The sequence below is a fragment of the Aricia agestis genome, chromosome 15 (assembly GCF_905147365.1).
Source record: "Aricia agestis chromosome 15, ilAriAges1.1, whole genome shotgun sequence".
Lineage (NCBI taxonomy): Eukaryota > Metazoa > Arthropoda > Insecta > Lepidoptera > Lycaenidae > Aricia > Aricia agestis.
The window spans coordinates 8237238-8257793 of NC_056420.1; the positions used below are offsets into that span (position 1 = coordinate 8237238).

Here is a 20556-nt window from a genome sequence, read left to right on the forward strand (position 1 = left end):
ATTGACACGATTACGCTGTTACTGTTACTGTATGCCTTGTCGCATGATTTTGACGTGAGTACCTTCGTCATCATCATCGTATTTTACCTACTTCATTAGAATTGCAAAAAATAATGGACGGAAACCAAAAAAACTCCATTCGGAGAGAAACGCTTAGCAATGAACTATTTGCAAATAAAACATGAGGTCGTAGCTTTTAGCGCGTCCCAGCGAGAGATCCACATTTTATCGGGCCGAGTTGATTCCACGGAATATTTTTATTGATCAAATTGAAATAAACTTTTGTTACTTACTATAATATTTTGATATCGTAAGATTTCAGAGATACTTTTGGCTAAGATGCAGTTCTAGACTTAGGGCCTGTTTCACCACTTCCTGATAAGTGCCGGATAGGCTATCCACAACTTAGCTTGACAGAAAGAGAATGGAGAATCTGTCAAAAAAGTTGTGAATAGCCTATCCGCCACTATATCAGGTAGTGGTGAAACAGGCCCTTAAAAGTTTAAAGTTTACTCCATACTCTATCCATCAGATTAGTTGTGGATAGCCTATCCGGCACTTATCAGGAAGTAGTGAAACAGGCCCTAAATCTAGAAATGAATTCTGACGCTGCGAACCGCGAAAAAGAAGCGGACAGATTTTGTGTCTCAAACGTCAAAAGGTCTCTTTGCTGTTTCCGGTGTCAACGGTCTTAAGTCTAGTGCATTCTAAATGATGGACTTACCTCTCCCAAATTGACGAAGCCGTGGTCCGCAGCGACTGTGTCCGCCACCTCCCTCCCCCCGGGCACGTGCACCGCCCATGTCGGCGAGTACTGCGCCCGCGCCGCACACACCAACGACACGAGCAGCACCAGTAGCGCCATCTCACTCACACACTAGTACTTGTCAGCATCGCACACCAACTAGGGACAATGAGGGTACAATAGAATCGGGTATTGTCGATTGAAGGTCTGAATCACAGTACCTGCGAGGCAAATAGTATGACTTCAGATCTCAATTAGGCCAAGAACCATGATGGATAAAGATGATCGCCACCATGATTGCGTACAGTATAATATGTCTTTAGCATGTACCATTACATAGTCTGTCAAGAAAGTAATGAAATTAAAAAGTGGCAACACTACGATGTTGCCACTTTTTAATTTTTTCACTTTCTTGACAGGCTATAGATTGATTCATTGGCTGATAGCGAACCTGTGTTCTTGGGCGGGTTACAGGGCCCGATCTAAAGGGGGGGCGAGCCGAGCATTTGCCCAGAGCGGCAAAAATGAGACGTGGCGAAATTGACTTATTCCTATCTTCCAACCTAGCCATCCACCACTTAAGTTTGAGAATTTTACCAGCTAACCTACCTTAAGTTTGCTATTGGAAATATTTGAGTATTTACTTAAATGTTCCTCCCATTTTCCCCCAACAAATATGTTTCCTGTATATGTAAAGGGCGGCGAAAATGATCTTGGCCTGGAGCGGCTAAATGGCTAGATCGGGTCCTGGCGGGTTATATCAAGTCAATGTTGGACATGGTCTGAAGGAAGCTGGACTGAACATAAGCTGACCAAATAACGTAAGTCCGCCATCTGCCTATGAACCAATTTCCCTGATAGTGCTGATGGTACAATCGATGCGGACTATAGGCATGACTGACTATAGAACATGCCCCTCGACAAGTTGGTAATCGTTTGATCCATCATAGGCCAATAAGGAGAGGCGACGTAGAAACAGAGAAACGTAAACGTACTAAGCAAATATTTTTAGGCAAGAGCCATGATAAGCTTGGAATCACTATAAGTGGCATTTGGCATAAAATTGCAATTTAAACATCCGCTCTACCGTGACGAAGAAGCCGCGCCGCCAAAAGTCGAATAAAAATTGCAGTTTGTAATTATATTTACCGTTTTGTCTAAATAGCGATAGTCTAACTAGATACTTATAAGGTATTTTAAAATTATAATTAAGTTAATAATATATAATTATATGTAATTCTTTATTGTAATGATATTCCAAGAAATGAAGTATTATAGTATGTTAACGAACTCGTATTGGGGACGTTACCCTGACATCGGTTTTATTACAATCTAGTCATTACTGATAACCTAGGTCCTAGGCTATTGTAGTATGATTTATTATCTAACTTCAGTTCAATGTTTTTCTGATTTCCTTGGATGTCTTTAATAGTTCATCCAGATACTTACATGAAAAAGCGTGATTTAGAATTTGAAAGGTGCGTTAAATACTAGTGTCACGTGATATAGGGACTAATGTGGGTTCCGCTACCCACCGTATTAATACCCACCGTAATATACCTTATTTTTGGGCTACGTTCAGTGACGTAGCCCAAAAATAAGTTTGGTTTAAGATGTCCAGGGCCTGTAGACAAGTGGCAAAGCGCTAACGCTGACGCTAACGCTAGCGCTACAAAATGTATGCGATTTGACATAAGTCATCGCTTCGCTAGCGAATACTAATGTCAAATCCATACATTTTGTAGCGCTAGCGCTAGCGTTAGCGTTAGCGTTTTGCCACTTGTCTACAGGGGCTGGTTTAAGGTTATACATGATATTAATAACATATTTTTTTAATTAGCTTGGGTAAAACCCGCGATGAAAAAAAGTAGTCTTATAATATTTTGATATTATTACGAGTATATTTTAGTAAGCAAAAATGTCCAAAATGATTTGTTACCCACTGTAGCCATTTTATGAATATGATTTATTATTCAATAGAATAACCCTAAATATTTCAAGTATTCAATACAAGATATTCAAGCCTGTTCTTGGACATGTAAAATATATTTTAGGAACTAAATAAATTCGGTCCCAAGATCAAAGGCATATAAAATCGGGTAGAACGTGTGATATATAAATAAGGGAAGGTCTCGCAAACAATACTCGCCCAGGGACTTCCCCGTTATTGCATGATATTGATTTTATTATCTCACCTGTGTGTCAACGGGTAACGTGGATAGTCTTGATATAAACAGGTAAATAGGAAGAAAAATATATTTTCTTTATGGTATAAGATGCAGCGCAAATAGATGATAAGATGATGATAAGAGAAGGAACTATCGCACAAACGCTTTGAGAGCAATAAAACTACAGGAGATAGACAATTAGGAAAGAACAAAAGAGAGACGAACATAGCATCTAGTCTATCGTTCATGATATTTCAGTTATTTATAAAGTAGGCCAGTTTATTATGATAATATTTCCTGAGCTTATGAAATACCATAACATAAAAGTAGATTCCAACTCAGTAGCTAAGAAGTTATTCTTTATGACATTTACAAAATTAATAAAGTGTATTCGAATTTAAAACATAAGGCTCTTATAAAATAGGGGAGAAAAGGTTTATAGAATACTTGTAAGTGTCATTCGTAACTTCTAAGCAGAGATAGTGTCCAACTCGGTGAGCTGTAGGCCTTGGATAAAATATAATATCATATTATATCGTCAACTCATTGTTTCCACATTATATTATATTGTTTTCTATTTCACCCGAGTAGCAACATCCAACATAGGTGTCAGTTGTACATCTTGGCCTGTAGACAAGCGGCAAAGCGCTAATGCTAACGCTAGCGCTACAAAATGTATGCGATTTGACATAAGTCATCGCTTCGCTAGCGAATACTAATGTCAAATCCATACATTTTGTAGCGCTAGCGTTAGCGTTAGCGTTAGCGTTTTGCCACTTGTCTACGGGGGCTGATTCTCCATTCCCAGAAACATTCAAATAAATTGAGGAGTAGATACTCCAATAAATTCTGTGACGAGCTGACTCCGAGCGAAAAGGCAATACAATAAAGCACAATAACAGTTCATAACAAAAAGGTTTTTTACATGGCGCTCCTGGGGCCTAATTTTCCGGGATGTTAGGAGGCGTTCATAAAAAGCCACTCGTATTTAATGCCTTATAAGCCAGTAATTGAGATCCTGCCTCGCCTTATTAGTAGAAATAGCTTATTAGCTCTTGAATGAGTTTGAAAAACGACCCTTGTTAAAACTTGTGAAAAGATACCCAAGAAATGGGTCAAGTCAAGACTTTACTGTATATTGAAGGCATTACAAGTACGAGTTCTCTTATTTAATACTGTGTACGCGCCACATAATGCAATATTCCTTTTGTTAACAATGGAAAGTTCTCAAAATATTTCCCATTCGCAAGGATATTATGTTCCTTCAGCGTGTGGCAAAAGATAAATATTGTTCAAAGTTTAAAACTGTATATTTTATGGGAGCTACTGACTCCTGATTGTATTAATAACTGTCTTAATACTATGGGTATCGTGTGTCAGGGAAAAACTTTATGTAAATATTATGTGTCTTCACAGAGAGCATTATTATGAGTCATTAAAATATTACTTGCTACAAAGATTCGTTTGACTATTAAAATCTGTTATAATAAAAACTTTAGCTCATCTATCAGGATTCAGAAACGATCTTATTCCTCGAAAATATATTTTATCCAAAAATTCTTTCAGGCCTCCAAACTTTTTAGTCATATGCTTTCTTCAGCCTTAAATATCTTTTCATTAGAATCTAGACCATCACAGGTGTCTGGATTATCAACGGGCTTTAATATCTTCTGAATATCTACTTCTAGGACATGTAAGTGCCTTTTAATTTGAGCAGCACGTTTGAATATTCGGCCGATAAGGCTAGCCTCAAATTACTGTCGGCTCTATCTCAAGATTCAGATAGCATAATTGATAGACATTGCTAGTACCATACATATATCTAAGGATACGTAATAATTGTAATTTGCGCCTTAGCTAGACTTAATATTCCATAAATCGTGTGCTGTGGTATTTATGATGGATTTTATTAAACAATCAGTTCTTAATGGAATGAGCAGTCTAATATTTGACTGGACTTTTTTACAGATTTTTAGCAAATATAACATAGTATTACAAGGTGCTGGAAAATACGAGAGTCATTTTAGCGACCACGATATGGGTATATGTTTCGTTCCTAAAAAAATATTACATATTATAATGCAGGCTATGTCATACCGCTTATCACATTGTAAACCTTATCAATCAGATTATCCAGAATAAAGGTGCAGGCTGGTTACACAATATTAGTACTTGAATCATTATGTAGCTAATGCTTAGGTCGTATAAAAAATTTAAAGACTATTATAATATTATAATATACTATTCTACAAAGATGTTTTAAGTTACGGTATATGGTGGAATAGTTATATTTTGTACTGTTGTCTGTTAACCAAGATTGCAACATCATCTAATGTTCACAATTTGAATTTATTGTGATGTATTTTTGGGCATTTTGCTTAGTGTGAAAATAATTCAGACTACACTGACCCTGCAGCAATACTGCGAATTTATAGTTCTGACATGCAAGTTACCGGTGTGATATGTTCAAACAATCTACTAAATGATTCCTATTAAGTATTCCTACATTCTTCTCATTTATATAAAAACAAATTTTGTCATTTGATATAATTTGTCAGGGAATGAATCAGCAAACAATGGAAAAGTTTCAATCTACAGATTATGAGCTTATCAACCGAATTCTTAGACACTTCCTAATGTTGTTCTAAAGAAAGCCTTGGCAATCTACTTAGCAGATATACTTTGAACTTTGAAGGCAGTAAAAAAACAATGTGATTCTTAGGAGAACCTTTTTACTCACTTAGTCATAGTTTTAACAATACAATGGCATTACATTGAAGATTATGCTATAATATTCAAATCGAATTTACAATATTTAAATGTAACAAGAATTTAAATAATTTTGGTTTATATTTACATATTTCATAAAAACATAAACCTGACTTTACCAGAACTGACACACGTGACTCGCTAAATGTAACGTTGATAGTACCTAGTCATTAAGTTGAGCGTTGCCTTCAGTGCTGTAAAATATTGTTAATTATAAGTCAATTACAAGTTTAATTATCAGTCCAATAACTGAACTTTAAACATGAACTGGAATCTGCTTCGTTGCTGAGATCACTCAAATAAAGTTTAATTATTGGAAATTCTTTTCGAAGTTTGCATGAAGTTCATGAAATGCGGATTTGTGCCAGAGCTCAACAGTTCCACTTCACAACGTTTTGCTTCTTTTTGACGTAATAAGTATAAGCAGTCATCGTTTTCACATCATCATCATGAATTTTTATTTTTTATCACTTTTGATTTAAATAATAATATGGAACTTGTAATTTGTATAGAACAAATAGCTTTTTCTTTTTACCAAATTTATTTACTTTGCGTGTATTCTACTATATTGAATAATTTACATCTGGGTATATTTGAAAGGTAAACAAACGAATTGTATTAAATTGTGCAAGTGTAAGTAGCACATCCGTGTGTACTACTTTTTGCATGACATTAACTACTAACTAGGCCCGACCGTTCTTCATACTTGACGTTAAAATTAGCATAGTTTAGGAACCTACTCGTTCGAATATTGAATGTTTATATGCATCACTAGTTATTATCTAAGTTTGGAGGCCACAACTCACAAGACAGTCGTATCTTATCTGTATTGCATTGGGTGTTATGAGTAAACAATTCGTTTGTGTTCGTCACTCGCCCACAAGTATTTCGCGTGCGGCGCGGCTCGCCGAGTGGCGGATGTTCCGATGATGGAATCCGATGGGAAGGACCAAGATTCCGTGGCACTTAGACAATAGTAGCCGGTGAGAGTCGGCGCCGCAGCGACGAGCGTTCACCTCTCGCATCCCGTCTCACTTTTAGTACGATTCCGAGCTTATCTGGCGATTCTGATGGACTCCTCACGTACAATTGCAGTAACATCCACTACGTTCCACAGTTATACACTATTGTCATTATAGAACACGGCACAGCTGTCAAGTGGCGCGTGAATGTGGCGACAACGGAGCGCGCGACACACCCTACCCGTCCGCGCGCGTGATGCTGACTGATCCGTTTCACTTGCTCTCGCCCGGCCGCTGCCGCGATTGGAGAGCGAGAAGACGCTAATGTTGCCATATTGGCGAATTTTCCCAACATTATTGTAGATTATTGTAAATGTATCTTCAATTTCGGATTTCATAAGTGTAAATACCTGTTACATACGATCTCCAGCCTCAGTGGAAAATCAGTGGATTAATTAAAGTATTATTGTTGTTGAAAAAATACATTAATAGGTGTAAATTAATAATTTTGGGGCTGAAACATAAATAAAAACCAAGTTTCCAACTGTTTTTTAATTTTGTTAACTTTTCAAGAATTCAAGAAATAGTTTGTACCTTACTTTATTTAATGATATTACTATTATACTATAATGGTGAATTAAGATTAAAAGCAGTGGGACCATGGGCGTACCCAGGATTTTAGCTAGGGGAGGGAGGGCAGCATACCTGTTTCGAGAAGATGGTCGGTCTGGTATATTGGAACAAAAAATCATAAAAATTGACGTTTATTTTATCATCTGGGGTGGGGGGGGGGATTTAACAGTTACCACATAATATTCTTTAACTATGGAATATTATCAGTGCAGGCAAATCAGTTTTGGATAAACATCAACACTGTCGTTTATTAGACACAATGCTTGTGACACCATAACCGACAAGTCAAAGCTGTAAAGGTTCTTATGATGATGAATAAATGTTTAAATATTATTATTATTTAACGCATAGTATACTGGTATTATTTGTAATTTGTACTGAGTACTGACTTAAGTAAATAATAATCAATAATAATAATTTGGCATATTATATGGGTGCATTGGATAATTAGGATAAAAAAGAATAGAACTTAATATCATAATTATATAATAACGAATTATACATTTTTCTTAGTCTATGATAATATTATACATTGTACACCATAATAATTATTGTTTATATTTCAAAAAAAATGTTATTAACAATTAACAACATTTTCTTCAATCAGCTGTTTCATACAAAAACAGTAAGGCAAATAAAATAATATTTAACAATTCCTAGTAGACTGAGAGGTTCGCTCTTAGACTATAATGATTAGTGAGAATAGTGACAACACAGATTATCATTATTTTTATAAATTTTAATTCTTTTTCATAACTAATTCTAGGCCATTCCGTAATAGAATAAGATCCCAGAGCGTTATAGTTATTTAATATTTTATTATTTATAGTTAATTATAGTAGATAACCTTTCTCACCTGGTACGGTCAACCCATGTGTCACACGTAGAGCTCCACAAACACGCAGGTATTCTAAGTGTACCTACTTAGAATGAAGCACTACTGAGAACCCAAGGTTTCATCCATGTGAAAATAAGTTATGTCAGATCGCTCTGCGATCTGGGACCATAATTATAGGTTTCGCTAAGACGGCGCCAAGGCTCAAGACTCTCTCGGCGTGCTATACATACTTCCAAGTTCTAATCCATTTTCAATTTAATTTTATGCAACTGACAGTTAATAAGGCATTCGATTAAAAAATTCTTTGCTCTTGCCGGAACTTTTTATGACAAATTTTATGGAAGTTACGAATGCCTGAATACAGCACTACGTAGCTACGAGTATGTCCGTACAGACAGACGGACAGACGGACAGACGGACAGACGGACAGACGGACAGACGGACAGACGGACAGACGGACAGACGGACAGACGGACAGACGGACAGACGGACAGACGGACAGACGGACAGACGGACAGACGGACAGACGGACAGACGGACAGACGGACAGACGGACAGACGGACAGACGGACAGACGGACAGACGGACAGACGGACAGACGGACAGACGGACAGACGGACAGACGGACAGACGGACAGACGGACAGACGGACAGACGGACAGACGGACAGACGGACAGGCGGACAGACGGACAGACGGACAGGCGGACAGACGGACAGACGGATAGGCGGACAGGCGGACAGGTGTACAGACGGACAGACGGACAGACTGACAGACTGACAGACTGACAGACTGACAGACTGACAGACGGACAGACGGACAGACGGACAGACGAACAGACGGACAGACGGACAGACGGACAGACGAACAGACGGACAGACGGACAGACGGACAGGCGGACAGGCGGACAGGTGTACAGACGGACAGACGGACAGACAGACATGACGAATCTGTAAGGGTTCCGTTTTTTGCCACAATTTTTATATTTCGAATCATTTTTCCGATCCGAAAGAGGCAATTTTTTTACGGTTAGTTATTGTGTTCTTCCACTCACGTCTTTAATTATTATCTGCGCTTAGTCGTTTACAGTTTACACAACATTTGGGTTTATTGACCGCGAAGACAATTTTATCAATTGGACAGTTCGATTGTTTGCTAATTTTATTAGGTTTTTTACAAAAGGCCAATTTGTTAAATTGTGTAAATGCCACTGACAATCCCCTGACAAACTACTTTTTCGAAATACGTACAGTTTACTTTGATCCTAAATTGTAATCTAATATACATATAATAAAATCGTAAGAGACTCAATTCTGTACATTGAATATTTTTGAAAAATAATACTTGGGACGTGATCTACAATCGATACGGCAGCCACAAATATAGTTTTTAGAATTTTTGTCTGTTTGTCTGTTTGTCTGTATGTATGTCCGGGATAAACTCAGAAAGTACTGGATGGATTTCCTTCAAATTTTGCACGAATATTACTTAGAGGTCGGGTCAACACATAGGCTATATATTATTACGATATCGCCTAGGGTGGGGGGAGGGGCTCAAGTTTCAATATTTTTAGGTTTTTGCTCATATCGCTAAAACGGTGCGTTATAGAGAAAAAAGTTCCGTACATAATGGAAGCTCATAAAATTTCCTACAAATTTCTTCTTTACACTTTGTATCTATCTCCACTCCTTGCTTTGCTATGAGCTTTTATCTCTCTTATCTATACAGATTTCGAGTGTCGTTTGATTTATATGCAGCGAGCTTCGGAGTTGGTCCCCAACCCTCTTACAAATTTTCTTTCAACAAAACGATGTCACGTAGACATATTTCTCCATTTTAAGAACAAAGTTAAAAACTACACTAAACATACGGTTTTCGAGTGTCATTTGATTTGGGGGGCTGCGCAGTAATCTCAATAAAACAGCATTTTTACTACAAGCATAGTTTTTATTATTCGTAGACAAGCAAGACAACTTCGTTCCTTGTCATAAAGTACGTATATATATATATATATATATGAAGAGTACAGGGAAAGAATGATCAAAGTCATTTTTTATAAATTAGAAGATAAATGATTTCTTAACTTATAGGACTCTTATGTACGTTATGAGTCATAAGTCCTCATAAGTAGTTGACGGTCTCATGCTCTGTGACATTTATATGATTTAGGTTTGGCCCTGAACTGGAAAAATATTAAATAAATCTCATTAAAAATATAAAATATTTTTATTTTTTAGTAAATAAGAGCATGAGAACGTCAACTGACGTTTGACTATTCGTTCGAAAACTTGTAAGAACGATCAAAGTCCTCGGACTCTGATCGTTTTTAACTTTTACCGCTTAGACTATGATCACTAATAACTTTTATGTAAAAAAATAAAACGTAATTTACCGTGACTTTGTACGTTTATATTCTTTTCATGCTTAGTGACAGGCAAGCTTAGCGTCTTACGAACTAGATGGCATTATTAACCTCAAAGCAGTTTTAGGGTGACTTTGATCGTTCTTTCCCTGTGCTCTTCATATCTAAAATCTAAATTCTATGTTGAATCTTAAATCTATAGTATACATATACAATGTTAAATCTAAAATATAAAAAATTATTACTTATTTTAAATTTGTTACTCTCTTCAAAACTGGAGGACGGCTGCACCGATTTGGCTAATATTATTTTTTTGAATTCAAACATTCGTGGAAGTCCAGGACAGGTTTTAAATATTAGGAGGGATGTGATACAAAGTTCGCAGAGTTACCATATTTGGAAATTGAGAAGTTATACCTAGTTAGGTATACCTACTTCTCAATTTCCAAATATGGTCATAAATTCACATCAGCCCCCTATGATTTACAACGTGGCCGCCTAAACAACAAATAAGGGTCTGTCCAAAAAGTTCTAACTTACATTACTTATCGCGAGAAAAGCCGATCCTAAACAGTTTTCTTCCATTAAACTTCATAAGGCAGAGTAATGTGTATGTCTGGAAGAAATTAATTTTGAACCTTTGGTATCTTGGCTTTTGAAGAACTTAAGTTTGAAAAATCCAAAACTTTTTTCATGCCAGAGATAATTTTCTTGACCGTGGATTATGGGATACCTACTATCATAGACATAATATAATAAGTCTATGCCTACTATACTCCACTCGGGCTAACTTGTCGCTAGCGGTCATTGACTCCCTGTCAAAAACTTGTCATTTTCCATATAAACCGCGATTGACAATAAAGTGTCAATCGCGGTTTATTGTCAATCGCGTGTAACGTAAAAAGTATACGTGGGAGAGCCATGCTTCGGCACGAATGGGCCGGCTCGACCGGAGAAATACCACGTTCTCACAGAAAACCGGCGTGAAACAGCGCTTGCGCTGTGTTTCGCCGAGTGAGTGAGTTTACCGGAGGCCCAATCCCCTATTCCCTACCCTACCCTATTCCCTTCCCTTCCTTTCCCATCCCTACCCTTCCCTATTCCCTCTTAAAAGGCCGGCAACGCACCTGCAGCTCTTCTGATGCTGCGAGTGTCCATGGGCGACGGAAGTTGCTTTCCATCAGGTGACCCGTTTGCGCGTTTGCCCCATTATCTCATAAAAAAAAAGTGTCAGATTTTGTTTTTCGTGGTTTTATATGGAAAATGACAAGTTTTTGACAGGGGGTCAATGACCGCTAGCGACAAGTTAGCCCGAGTGGAGTATAGCTGTGCCCCGCGGTATAAGTGTAACTCGCGGTTTATTAGAGAAAATAAATTGTGATATTTTCCCACAGCAAAAAGTAGCCTATGTGTTAATCCTGCTGGGTATCAACAACTCCATACCAAATTTTATTCAAATGGCTCCAGCCAGTAGTTGTGAAGAAGTAACAAACATACAAACTCACAAACTTTCGCATTTATAATATTAGCTGTTAATGCATTTATAATAATATTGTTTATAATTACCTACCTGAAACTTCGTTCGGGCAGAAAATTGATTAGGTAATGGTATGGCTCGGAATCAATCTGTGTTGAAGATCGTCCTAGGGTACAAGAAGCTAAGTATACTTGATAATTCTATACTATAATATTATAAATATGAAAGTGTGTCTGTCTGTATGTCTGTTACGTCTTCACGCCCAAATCGATGAACCGATTTTTTCGAATTTAGTCCCGGGAAAGTACATAGGATATTTTTTATCCCGAGAAAATCTACCATTCCCGCTCGATAAACGATTTTTTGCGCAACGGAGTTGCGGATGTCATTCAGTATCAGATATTTACAAATGTTTTATGTCAAATGTTTTATGTACACACGGGTGTACAAGAATTTTGAATGCCCCGCGTGTCGCTTGTACACACGGGTGTACAAGTTCACTACGCGCGGATTGGCCGTTTATTTTCTACGTTCCTTTACACGCGGCCTAATTTATTTATTTTTTAAATGTCCTACAGCTTCGACGCAGAAAGTCCTTGGCACAAATTGATAGGCCCAGTAGGAAACTGATGAAGACCATGCCAAGTACAGTGCTCCCAAAGTGATAATGCGCATAGAAAATTTCGTAATTTTTCGGCAACGATCGTATTTCCCGAGCGTCGGAAGACGTCGCTGCAAGCGCTGTTTTAAACTTAACTTTAAGAAAAACAGCGCTTTGCAGCGACGTAGAGGCGCCTGACGTTGCTTGGACGTTACCATGGTATCGCCGCGATGGCTTCCCGGTGAGTTAGCGACAGCGGACAGCCACCGGCTATATGATATTTACTTCTATTTCCTTTGAACAAGGTGCAAAATGCAAGTTTCATAGATTCGGGGTTTCCGTGATTACGACAATTAGCGAAGATTTCCATGCGCATTATTAATTTGGGAGTACTGTAACTTAACCTCATTATTAAAGTGAAAACGTCTTTACATCAGCGATGATGGAAAATTTGTAAGACGGCGAGAGCGGGAAAGTACACCGCGGCGTAAAGGCCATCCCCTGAACAAACGACCTTGATCATACATTTGCCGCATTGCTGAGATCGCGCCAAAATCCTATTTTTTTTTTACTTATTTTAGTTCAAAATTGACCTAGAAAAACTTCAAACGTCCAGTATGTAGTTAATGAAATTTTCGATCTATTCGAATAACCGTAATTTGTAAATACTAGGGAGATACTGAAAGTATGCTTGAATTTAAATAAATTGGAAGCTGATATCAAAGAGTATAAAAAACAAAAATAGGAAATTAATAACTATTTAAGGACCGTTCATATACTGAAAATTATTGCTGTATTTTTATTATAATTTTGTAGCTTCCAAATTTTGAGTTAATAAGATAAGGCTTTAAAAACGGTAAATTACGGCATCTCCGTAGAGAGAGGGCCTTAAGTTTAGGGGGAAGTTAAATATTCCCTCTCTTCCTACCACTCGGCGAAAATGTATGTCTGCCTTCGCTGTTTCGCCTTCACTATAGTCTTTACCAACACTCCCGGAATCCTACTCATTTTATTGCTGGTGGCTTGTGCAAAACGAGGCTTACATGAGTTACTGTATACCAAAGGAAAATCAATCAAGATAATAATATTTTCATACAAATGCTGCCTTCCTTAACTAAATCTGTAAACATAAAACCAAGAACACCAGTTAGATATTCTAGATATGCACAAGCATGAATTTCAAGAGACGAGACACTCTAATTGACAAAACATAACTGTCTGTTCTTAAATGCCTTGCAGACTGCAGTTTATCTTCGCTATCATCCCAATCTAAATCAAAATGTTAAAAAGTAAAAACCTGCCATATTTACTTTGATAATGGTTTGCCTTTATAATTCTAAAGCTGAAAAGCACCCGTGTAGATACACTGCAGCTCCGTAACTCACTACCTACTCAGAATAGTAAGTATATCCCCTTATGTACTAAAAAATAAAATTCATTTGTATGTCCTTGTCTATCAAACACCTTTAGTTTGGTTCCACCAGCAATAAAGTTTAGGAACCACTGGCCTAAGGGTTATAAAACCAATTTTTTTTTTATATTTGGAAACTTCATCTGTTTGGAACGACTACCACTTACCACTTACCACATGCTGAATCATTGCTCTGCAGTCTGCGACATATAATTATTGAGAAGTCAAAAATTTTTCTGCGAGTCTTTTTTATTTTAATTGATTAAATACCCGTAAATAAGCAATATAACCAAATATTATCCTGAATCCTGATACCTTACACAAACTTAGTCTTACATCGCGAACTATTTGCTCAATGTGCTAATTTAGACACTAAGCATTACCTAGGTGTACTGTATTTGCTCATCATCGGTAATTGTTTGAATAACAATCAGTATAATGGGGTTGATGACCTAATTATTCGGAATGCCACTCAGCTGACATCAGTAAGGTATTTAGGTTTGCGTAGTCCCCTCATGTTCCTATGTTTAACTATACTCCACTCGGGCTAACTTGTCGCTAGCGGTCGTCGACTCCCTGTCAAAAACTTGTCATTTTCCATATAAACCGCGATTGACAATGAAGTGTCAGATATTGCCAATCGCGGTTTTATATGGAAAATGACAAGTTTTTGACAGGGAGTCAATGACCGCTAGCGACAAGATAGCCCGAGTGGAGTATAAGTACAGTTACTTTAGAGTTTACTACTGTAGATTGCCTAGTTTTTTTTATGAAATAAGGGAGCAAACGAGCAGACGGGTCACCTGATGGAAAGCAACTTCTGTCGCCCATGGACATCGCAGCATCAGGTAGGGATGGGAAGGAAATGGAATAGGGGAGGGTAAGGAAGGGAATAGGGTAGGGGATTGGGCCTCCGGTAAATTCACTCACTCGGCGAAACACAGTGCAAGCGCTGTTTCACGCCGGTTTTCTGTGAGAACGTGGTAACATTTCTCCGGTCGAGACGGCCCATTCATGCCGAAGCATGGCTCTCCCACGTCTCAAACGTTTCAAAAGGTTTTGACAGAAGTTAATCTAATCATTAGCACTTTAATTGTTGATCAATCAATAATCGAGTAAGAGCTGACGACCAAATCAGCTATGTGGCTTCAGCTGTATTAAAACTCCGTTAGCTACTTCCCTGAACAACCTTTTCTGATAATATGCGTGCTGGCAGGCCGTGAGCGGTAGGTATGGGACTATGGGTATATCGGGTTGGGGAAAAAATGGAAAAAATGTAGGTTCAGCGACTTTAATTTTTTGCTCTGTACTTCCTTTTTATTGAAATTTTTTATGCACAGGAGTGCACCCATAATATATGTTGAAAACTGAACTTAAAAATAATAAACCCTCTTGTCAAAAACCTTAGAAACTTAACACTGGGTATAAACTCAGAACAGAGTGTTTGACTTTTGAGCAGGATCGGTCGCAGCCTGAAATTTTGGGGGGGGTCACTCAGTAGTCACCACACATTTTTTTTATCTGCGCCTTCGGACGGTTCTGGGTTTTATTTTATTTTCAATTTAGTGTATATTTTAGTAAACATCGATTTTTAATTAACAATAATGTTATTAGCCTAATATATACTGTAAATAATAATTGTATAATATTGAATGACTCATATAAGAAATGTCAAGTCATAGATATTAATAATTTAGATTTTAAGGTACATACTATGAATAGAGATAGTTACTACTTATCCAACTTTTATAGAAGACGTATAGCCAAGTTGCTATTTAACTTTTTATTTATAAAACTAGCCAAGTGTTTGGCTTTAGCGATTACTGCTTCTATTGAGCAGAATACTAGTCATAGTATGAACGAATTGGAATATGTTCCAAGTATTTATTTGAATTAGATAATAAGACAATGGAGGATGTCTCTTGCAGTAATGAATTAAGTTTAAATGTCCAAATTCCTACCAACAATTTAAAAAATCCAAAAAATTGTAATTTAATTTATCTGGTGCATCAGAATTTACAAGGTATGGTAGGTAAAGAACTTGAAATTGAGTTATTTTTAAAGGAATTTAACATTGACATTATGTGTATATCAGAACATTGGTTCAGATCACACGAACTCATTTTCAATTTCAATGATCACCAGATAGCAAGTTCGTTCAGTAGAGAAAATGCCATCAGAGGCGGCTCTTTAATTTTAGTTAGAAACGACTTTAAATTTAAGGAACGTAAAGATATTGTGAGTCTCTCTACTGAACGATTAATAGAGGTGGCCTGCATAGAGCTGAATCATCTTATAATTGTGGGCGTATATAGGCATCCATCAGGGTTATATGATTCTTTTGAGCAAACAATGGAACAAATTTTAACAAAAATTTGTGCATCTAACAAAAAAGTTAATATATGTGGTGATTTTAACGTTAATTTATTAGATTTAAACTCCACTACTGTTAGTTTCACATCTTTATTCAAATCATATAACCTTTTTAGTTTGTTTCATGAACCTACAAGAGTCTGTGAGACTACTGCTACTTGTATTGACAATATATTTACAAATCTTGTTCCAGATAAAAAAGAAATAATTAATTATTTAAGTTCTGATCACTGTGGACAAATAGCTTCCTTTAATATCAAATGTGATAGTAATGCAAAGAAAAATCTTGTGAATAATCCTGTGACCACATCCGGAGGCCCAATCCCCTACCCTATTCCCTTCCTTACCCTCCCCTATTCCATTTCCTTCCCATCCCTACCTGATGCTGCGATGTCCATGGGCGACAGAAGTTGCTTTCCATCAGGTGACCCGTCTGCTCGTTTGCTCCCTTATTTCATAAAAAAAACTAGGCAATCTACAGTAGTAAACTCTAAAGTAACTGTACTTATACTCCACTCGTATTTTTCTTCCTAGCCAGAATCGTTAGCAACTGTTCAAGTTTAGTAAAAAATATATTTAGATTAGTCGATTTTGGAACTCTATACAAACAAACTATGATTATGTTGTGATTCACTAATTCCACTCCACAGCACTCAAATGAACCTTCCATAGCTAGTTTAGATGTAAGATGTAATTCATTCCACAAAATGCCCTGTCTAATCAGTATGCATGATCCACCCCTGCTTACATTTTGTCTACAAAAGATGGCTCCCAGAGTATAATTAGGTACTAATAGCTGGTTTTCATATCCAGCTTTTATAAAGTGTTCAGTCACACAGATAATGTGTACAAGCCTATTATTGTCTGATAATTCAAACAAATTAGCTACCAAGGAATCACACTTATTTATTACACCAGCAATGTTCTGGTGTAGAATTAATATAAGTTTTTAAAGCCTTATCTTATTAATTTGGAAGCTAAAAATACAGCAATAATTTTCAGTATATGAACGGTCCTTTCATAGTTATTAATTTCCTATTTTTGTTTTTTATACTCTTTGCTATCAGCTTCCAATTTATTTAAATTCAAGCATACTTTCAGTATCTCCCTATTGTTTACAAATTACGATTATTCGAAACACACGCCAATAGATCGACAATTTCATTAACTACATACTGGACGTTTGAAGTTTTTCTAGGTCAATTTTGAACTAAAATAAGTAAAAAAAAATAGGATTTTGGCGCGATCTCAGCAATGCGGCAAATGTATGATCAAGGTCGTTTGTTCAGGGGATGGCCTTTACGCCGCGGTGTACTTTCCCGCTCTCGCCGTCTTACAAATTTTCCATCATCGCTGATGTAAAGACGTTTTCACTTCAATAATGAGGCTAAGTTACAGTACTCCCAAATTAATAATGCGCATGGAAATCTTCGCCGGAAACACCCGAATCTATGAAACTTGCTTTTTGCACCTTGTTCAAAGGAAATAGAAGTAAATATCATATAGCCGGTGGCTGTCCGCTGTCGCTAACTCACCGGGAAGCCATCGCGGCGTTACCATGGTAACGTCCAAGCAACGTCAGGCGCCTCTACGTCGCTGCAAAGCGCTGTTTTTCTTAAAGTTAAGTTTAAAACAGCTCTTGCAGCGACGTCTTCCGACGCTCGGGAAATACGATCGTTGCCGAAAAATTACGAAATTTTCTATGCGCATTTGCACTTTGGGAGCACTGTACTTGGTAGGGTCTTCATCAGTTTCCTATTGGGCCTATCAATTTGTGCCAAGGACTTTCTGCGTCGAAGCCGTAGGACATTTAAAGTAAATATCTGATACTGAATTACTGATCTAAATAGATGTCAGAGCTTAGAGACAACACCACAAAAAAGTAAAAAATTAGAAACTGAAACACCACAAGACACCGGCAACAACAAACGGGAACCATTACGGGAAAAATCAGTGACATTGACAGACGGCTGGACACAGACAAGCGAAATTAATTACATTATGCAGTACAGCAACACTGAAGTGGATTATAATTATTATACTGCAAAGAAATCAGAGACAATTGCCAAAGACAATAATGAAGAAACATCAAGTATTCCCAAGAAGAAGATGAAGAACTTCAAACAACAAAACATAAACAAAATATGTATCATAAGTACGAAACCGAATAATAAAATGCTTCAATTTTCCATTAATACTTTTGGGCAAAATTATAGTGTATGTCATTACAGCATGCCCAATTCTAATACTACAAATATTCTTAGTTCTTTAAGTACCAAACTTGATAAATACAGTATGACCGATTTTTGCATAGTGTTCATTAGTGAAAATGACTTTATTGTTACTAAAAATTACTTTAATCTAGTTATAAAAATAAGAAATATGTTACTAAATATAAAAAACACGAATATAATTCTATGTCTTCCCACATTTAGGTTAGGTTATGATATGTACAACTGGAGAATTGAACATTTTAACAATCTACTTTATTTAGATGTATTGACACACGAACATGTATACCTATTAGATTCTAATAAAAATCTTAAATATGACTATACAATGTACAATAAACAAACCGGAAAACTTAAAGACATAGGTTTTAATACAATTTTCCTAGAATTGCAATATTGTATTAACGACATTTCCTACACTAATAATATTTCTCAAGACAATTACTATGATAGTAATGGATATAATTTGGAGGATACTAATGATAACCACAGCACAGAATTAAATCACAAAGGTATTGATGGGTCCAAAGATTTTTTATCCTAACAAACAAGATATTAATTCTACACCAGAACATTGCTGGGGTAATAAATAAGTGTGATTCCTTGGTAGCTAATTTGTTTGAATTATCAGACAATAATAGGCTTGTACACATTATCTGTGTGACTGAACACTTTATAAAAGCTGGATATGAAAACCAGCTATTAGTACCTAATTATACTCTGGGAGCCATCTTTTGTAGACAAAATGTAAGCAGGGGTGGATCATGCATACTGATTAGACAGGGCATTTTGTGGAATGAATTACATCTTACATCTAAACTAGCTATGGAAGGTTCATTTGAGTGCTGTGGAGTGGAATTAGTGAATCACAACATAATCATAGTTTGTTTGTATAGAGTTCCAAAATCGACTAATCTAAATATATTTTTTACTAAACTTGAACAGTTGCTAACGATTCTGGCTAGGAAGAAAAATATGTGTGGAGTATAAGTACAGTTACTTTAGAGTTTACTACTGTAGATTGCCTAGTTTTTTTTATGAAATAAGGGAGCAAACGAGCAGACGGGTCACCTGATGGAAAGCAACTTCTGTCGCCCATGGACATCGCAGCATCAGGTAGGGATGGGAAGGAAATGGAATAGGGGAGGGTAAGGAAGGGAATAGGGTAGGGGATTGGGCCTCCGGATGTGGTCACAGGATTATACACAAGATTTTTCTTTGCATTACTATCACATTTGATATTAAAGGAAGCTATTTGTCCACAGTGATCAGAACTTAAATAATTAATTATTTCTTTTTTATCTGGAACAAGATTTGTAAATATATTGTCAATACAAGTAGCAGTAGTCTCACAGACTCTTGTAGGTTCATGAAACAAACTAAAAAGGTTATATGATTTGAATAAAGATGTGAAACTAACAGTAGTGGAGTTTAAATCTAATAAATTAACGTTAAAATCACCACATATATTAACTTTTTTGTTAGATGCACAAATTTTTGTTAAAATTTGTTCCATTGTTTGCTCAAAAGAATCATATAACCCTGATGGATGCCTATATACGCCCACAATTATAAGATGATTCAGCTCTATGCAGGCCACCTCTATTAATCGTTCAGTAGAGAGACTCACAATATCTTTACGTTCCTTAAATTTAAAGTCGTTTCTAACTAAAATTAAAGAGCCGCCTCTGATGGCATTTTCTCTACTGAACGAACTTGCTATCTGGTGATCATTGAAATTGAAAATGAGTTCGTGTGATCTGAACCAATGTTCTGATATACACATAATGTCAATGTTAAATTCCTTTAAAAATAACTCAATTTCAAGTTCTTTACCTACCATACCTTGTAAATTCTGATGCACCAGATAAATTAAATTACAATTTTTTGGATTTTTTAAATTGTTGGTAGGAATTTGGACATTTAAACTTAATTCATTACTGCAAGAGACATCCTCCATTGTCTTATTATCTAATTCAAATAAATA

At 36.7% G+C, this 20556-nt stretch overlaps 1 protein-coding gene across 3 annotated transcripts in view; it reads right to left on the bottom strand.

The window, feature by feature from the left end:
- LOC121734516 (furin-like protease 1) overlaps window positions 1-6895 on the bottom strand; it is a 216810-nt gene extending 209915 nt beyond the window's left edge. For 2 of the 3 annotated variants that reach the window (XM_042125144.1, XM_042125142.1), the window contains exons 1-2: window positions 6770-6895; window positions 725-904 (exon numbers count right to left, since the gene is read on the bottom strand). In XM_042125144.1, the coding sequence (XP_041981078.1) occupies window positions 725-865 (141 nt within the window). In that variant the 5' untranslated portion in view covers window positions 866-904; window positions 6770-6895. Of the gene's footprint in view, window positions 1-724; window positions 905-6765 lie in introns of all 3 variants that reach the window. The other variant, XM_042125143.1, reaches the window with a different exon arrangement.
- Between the last annotated feature and the right edge of the window lie 13661 nt (window positions 6896-20556).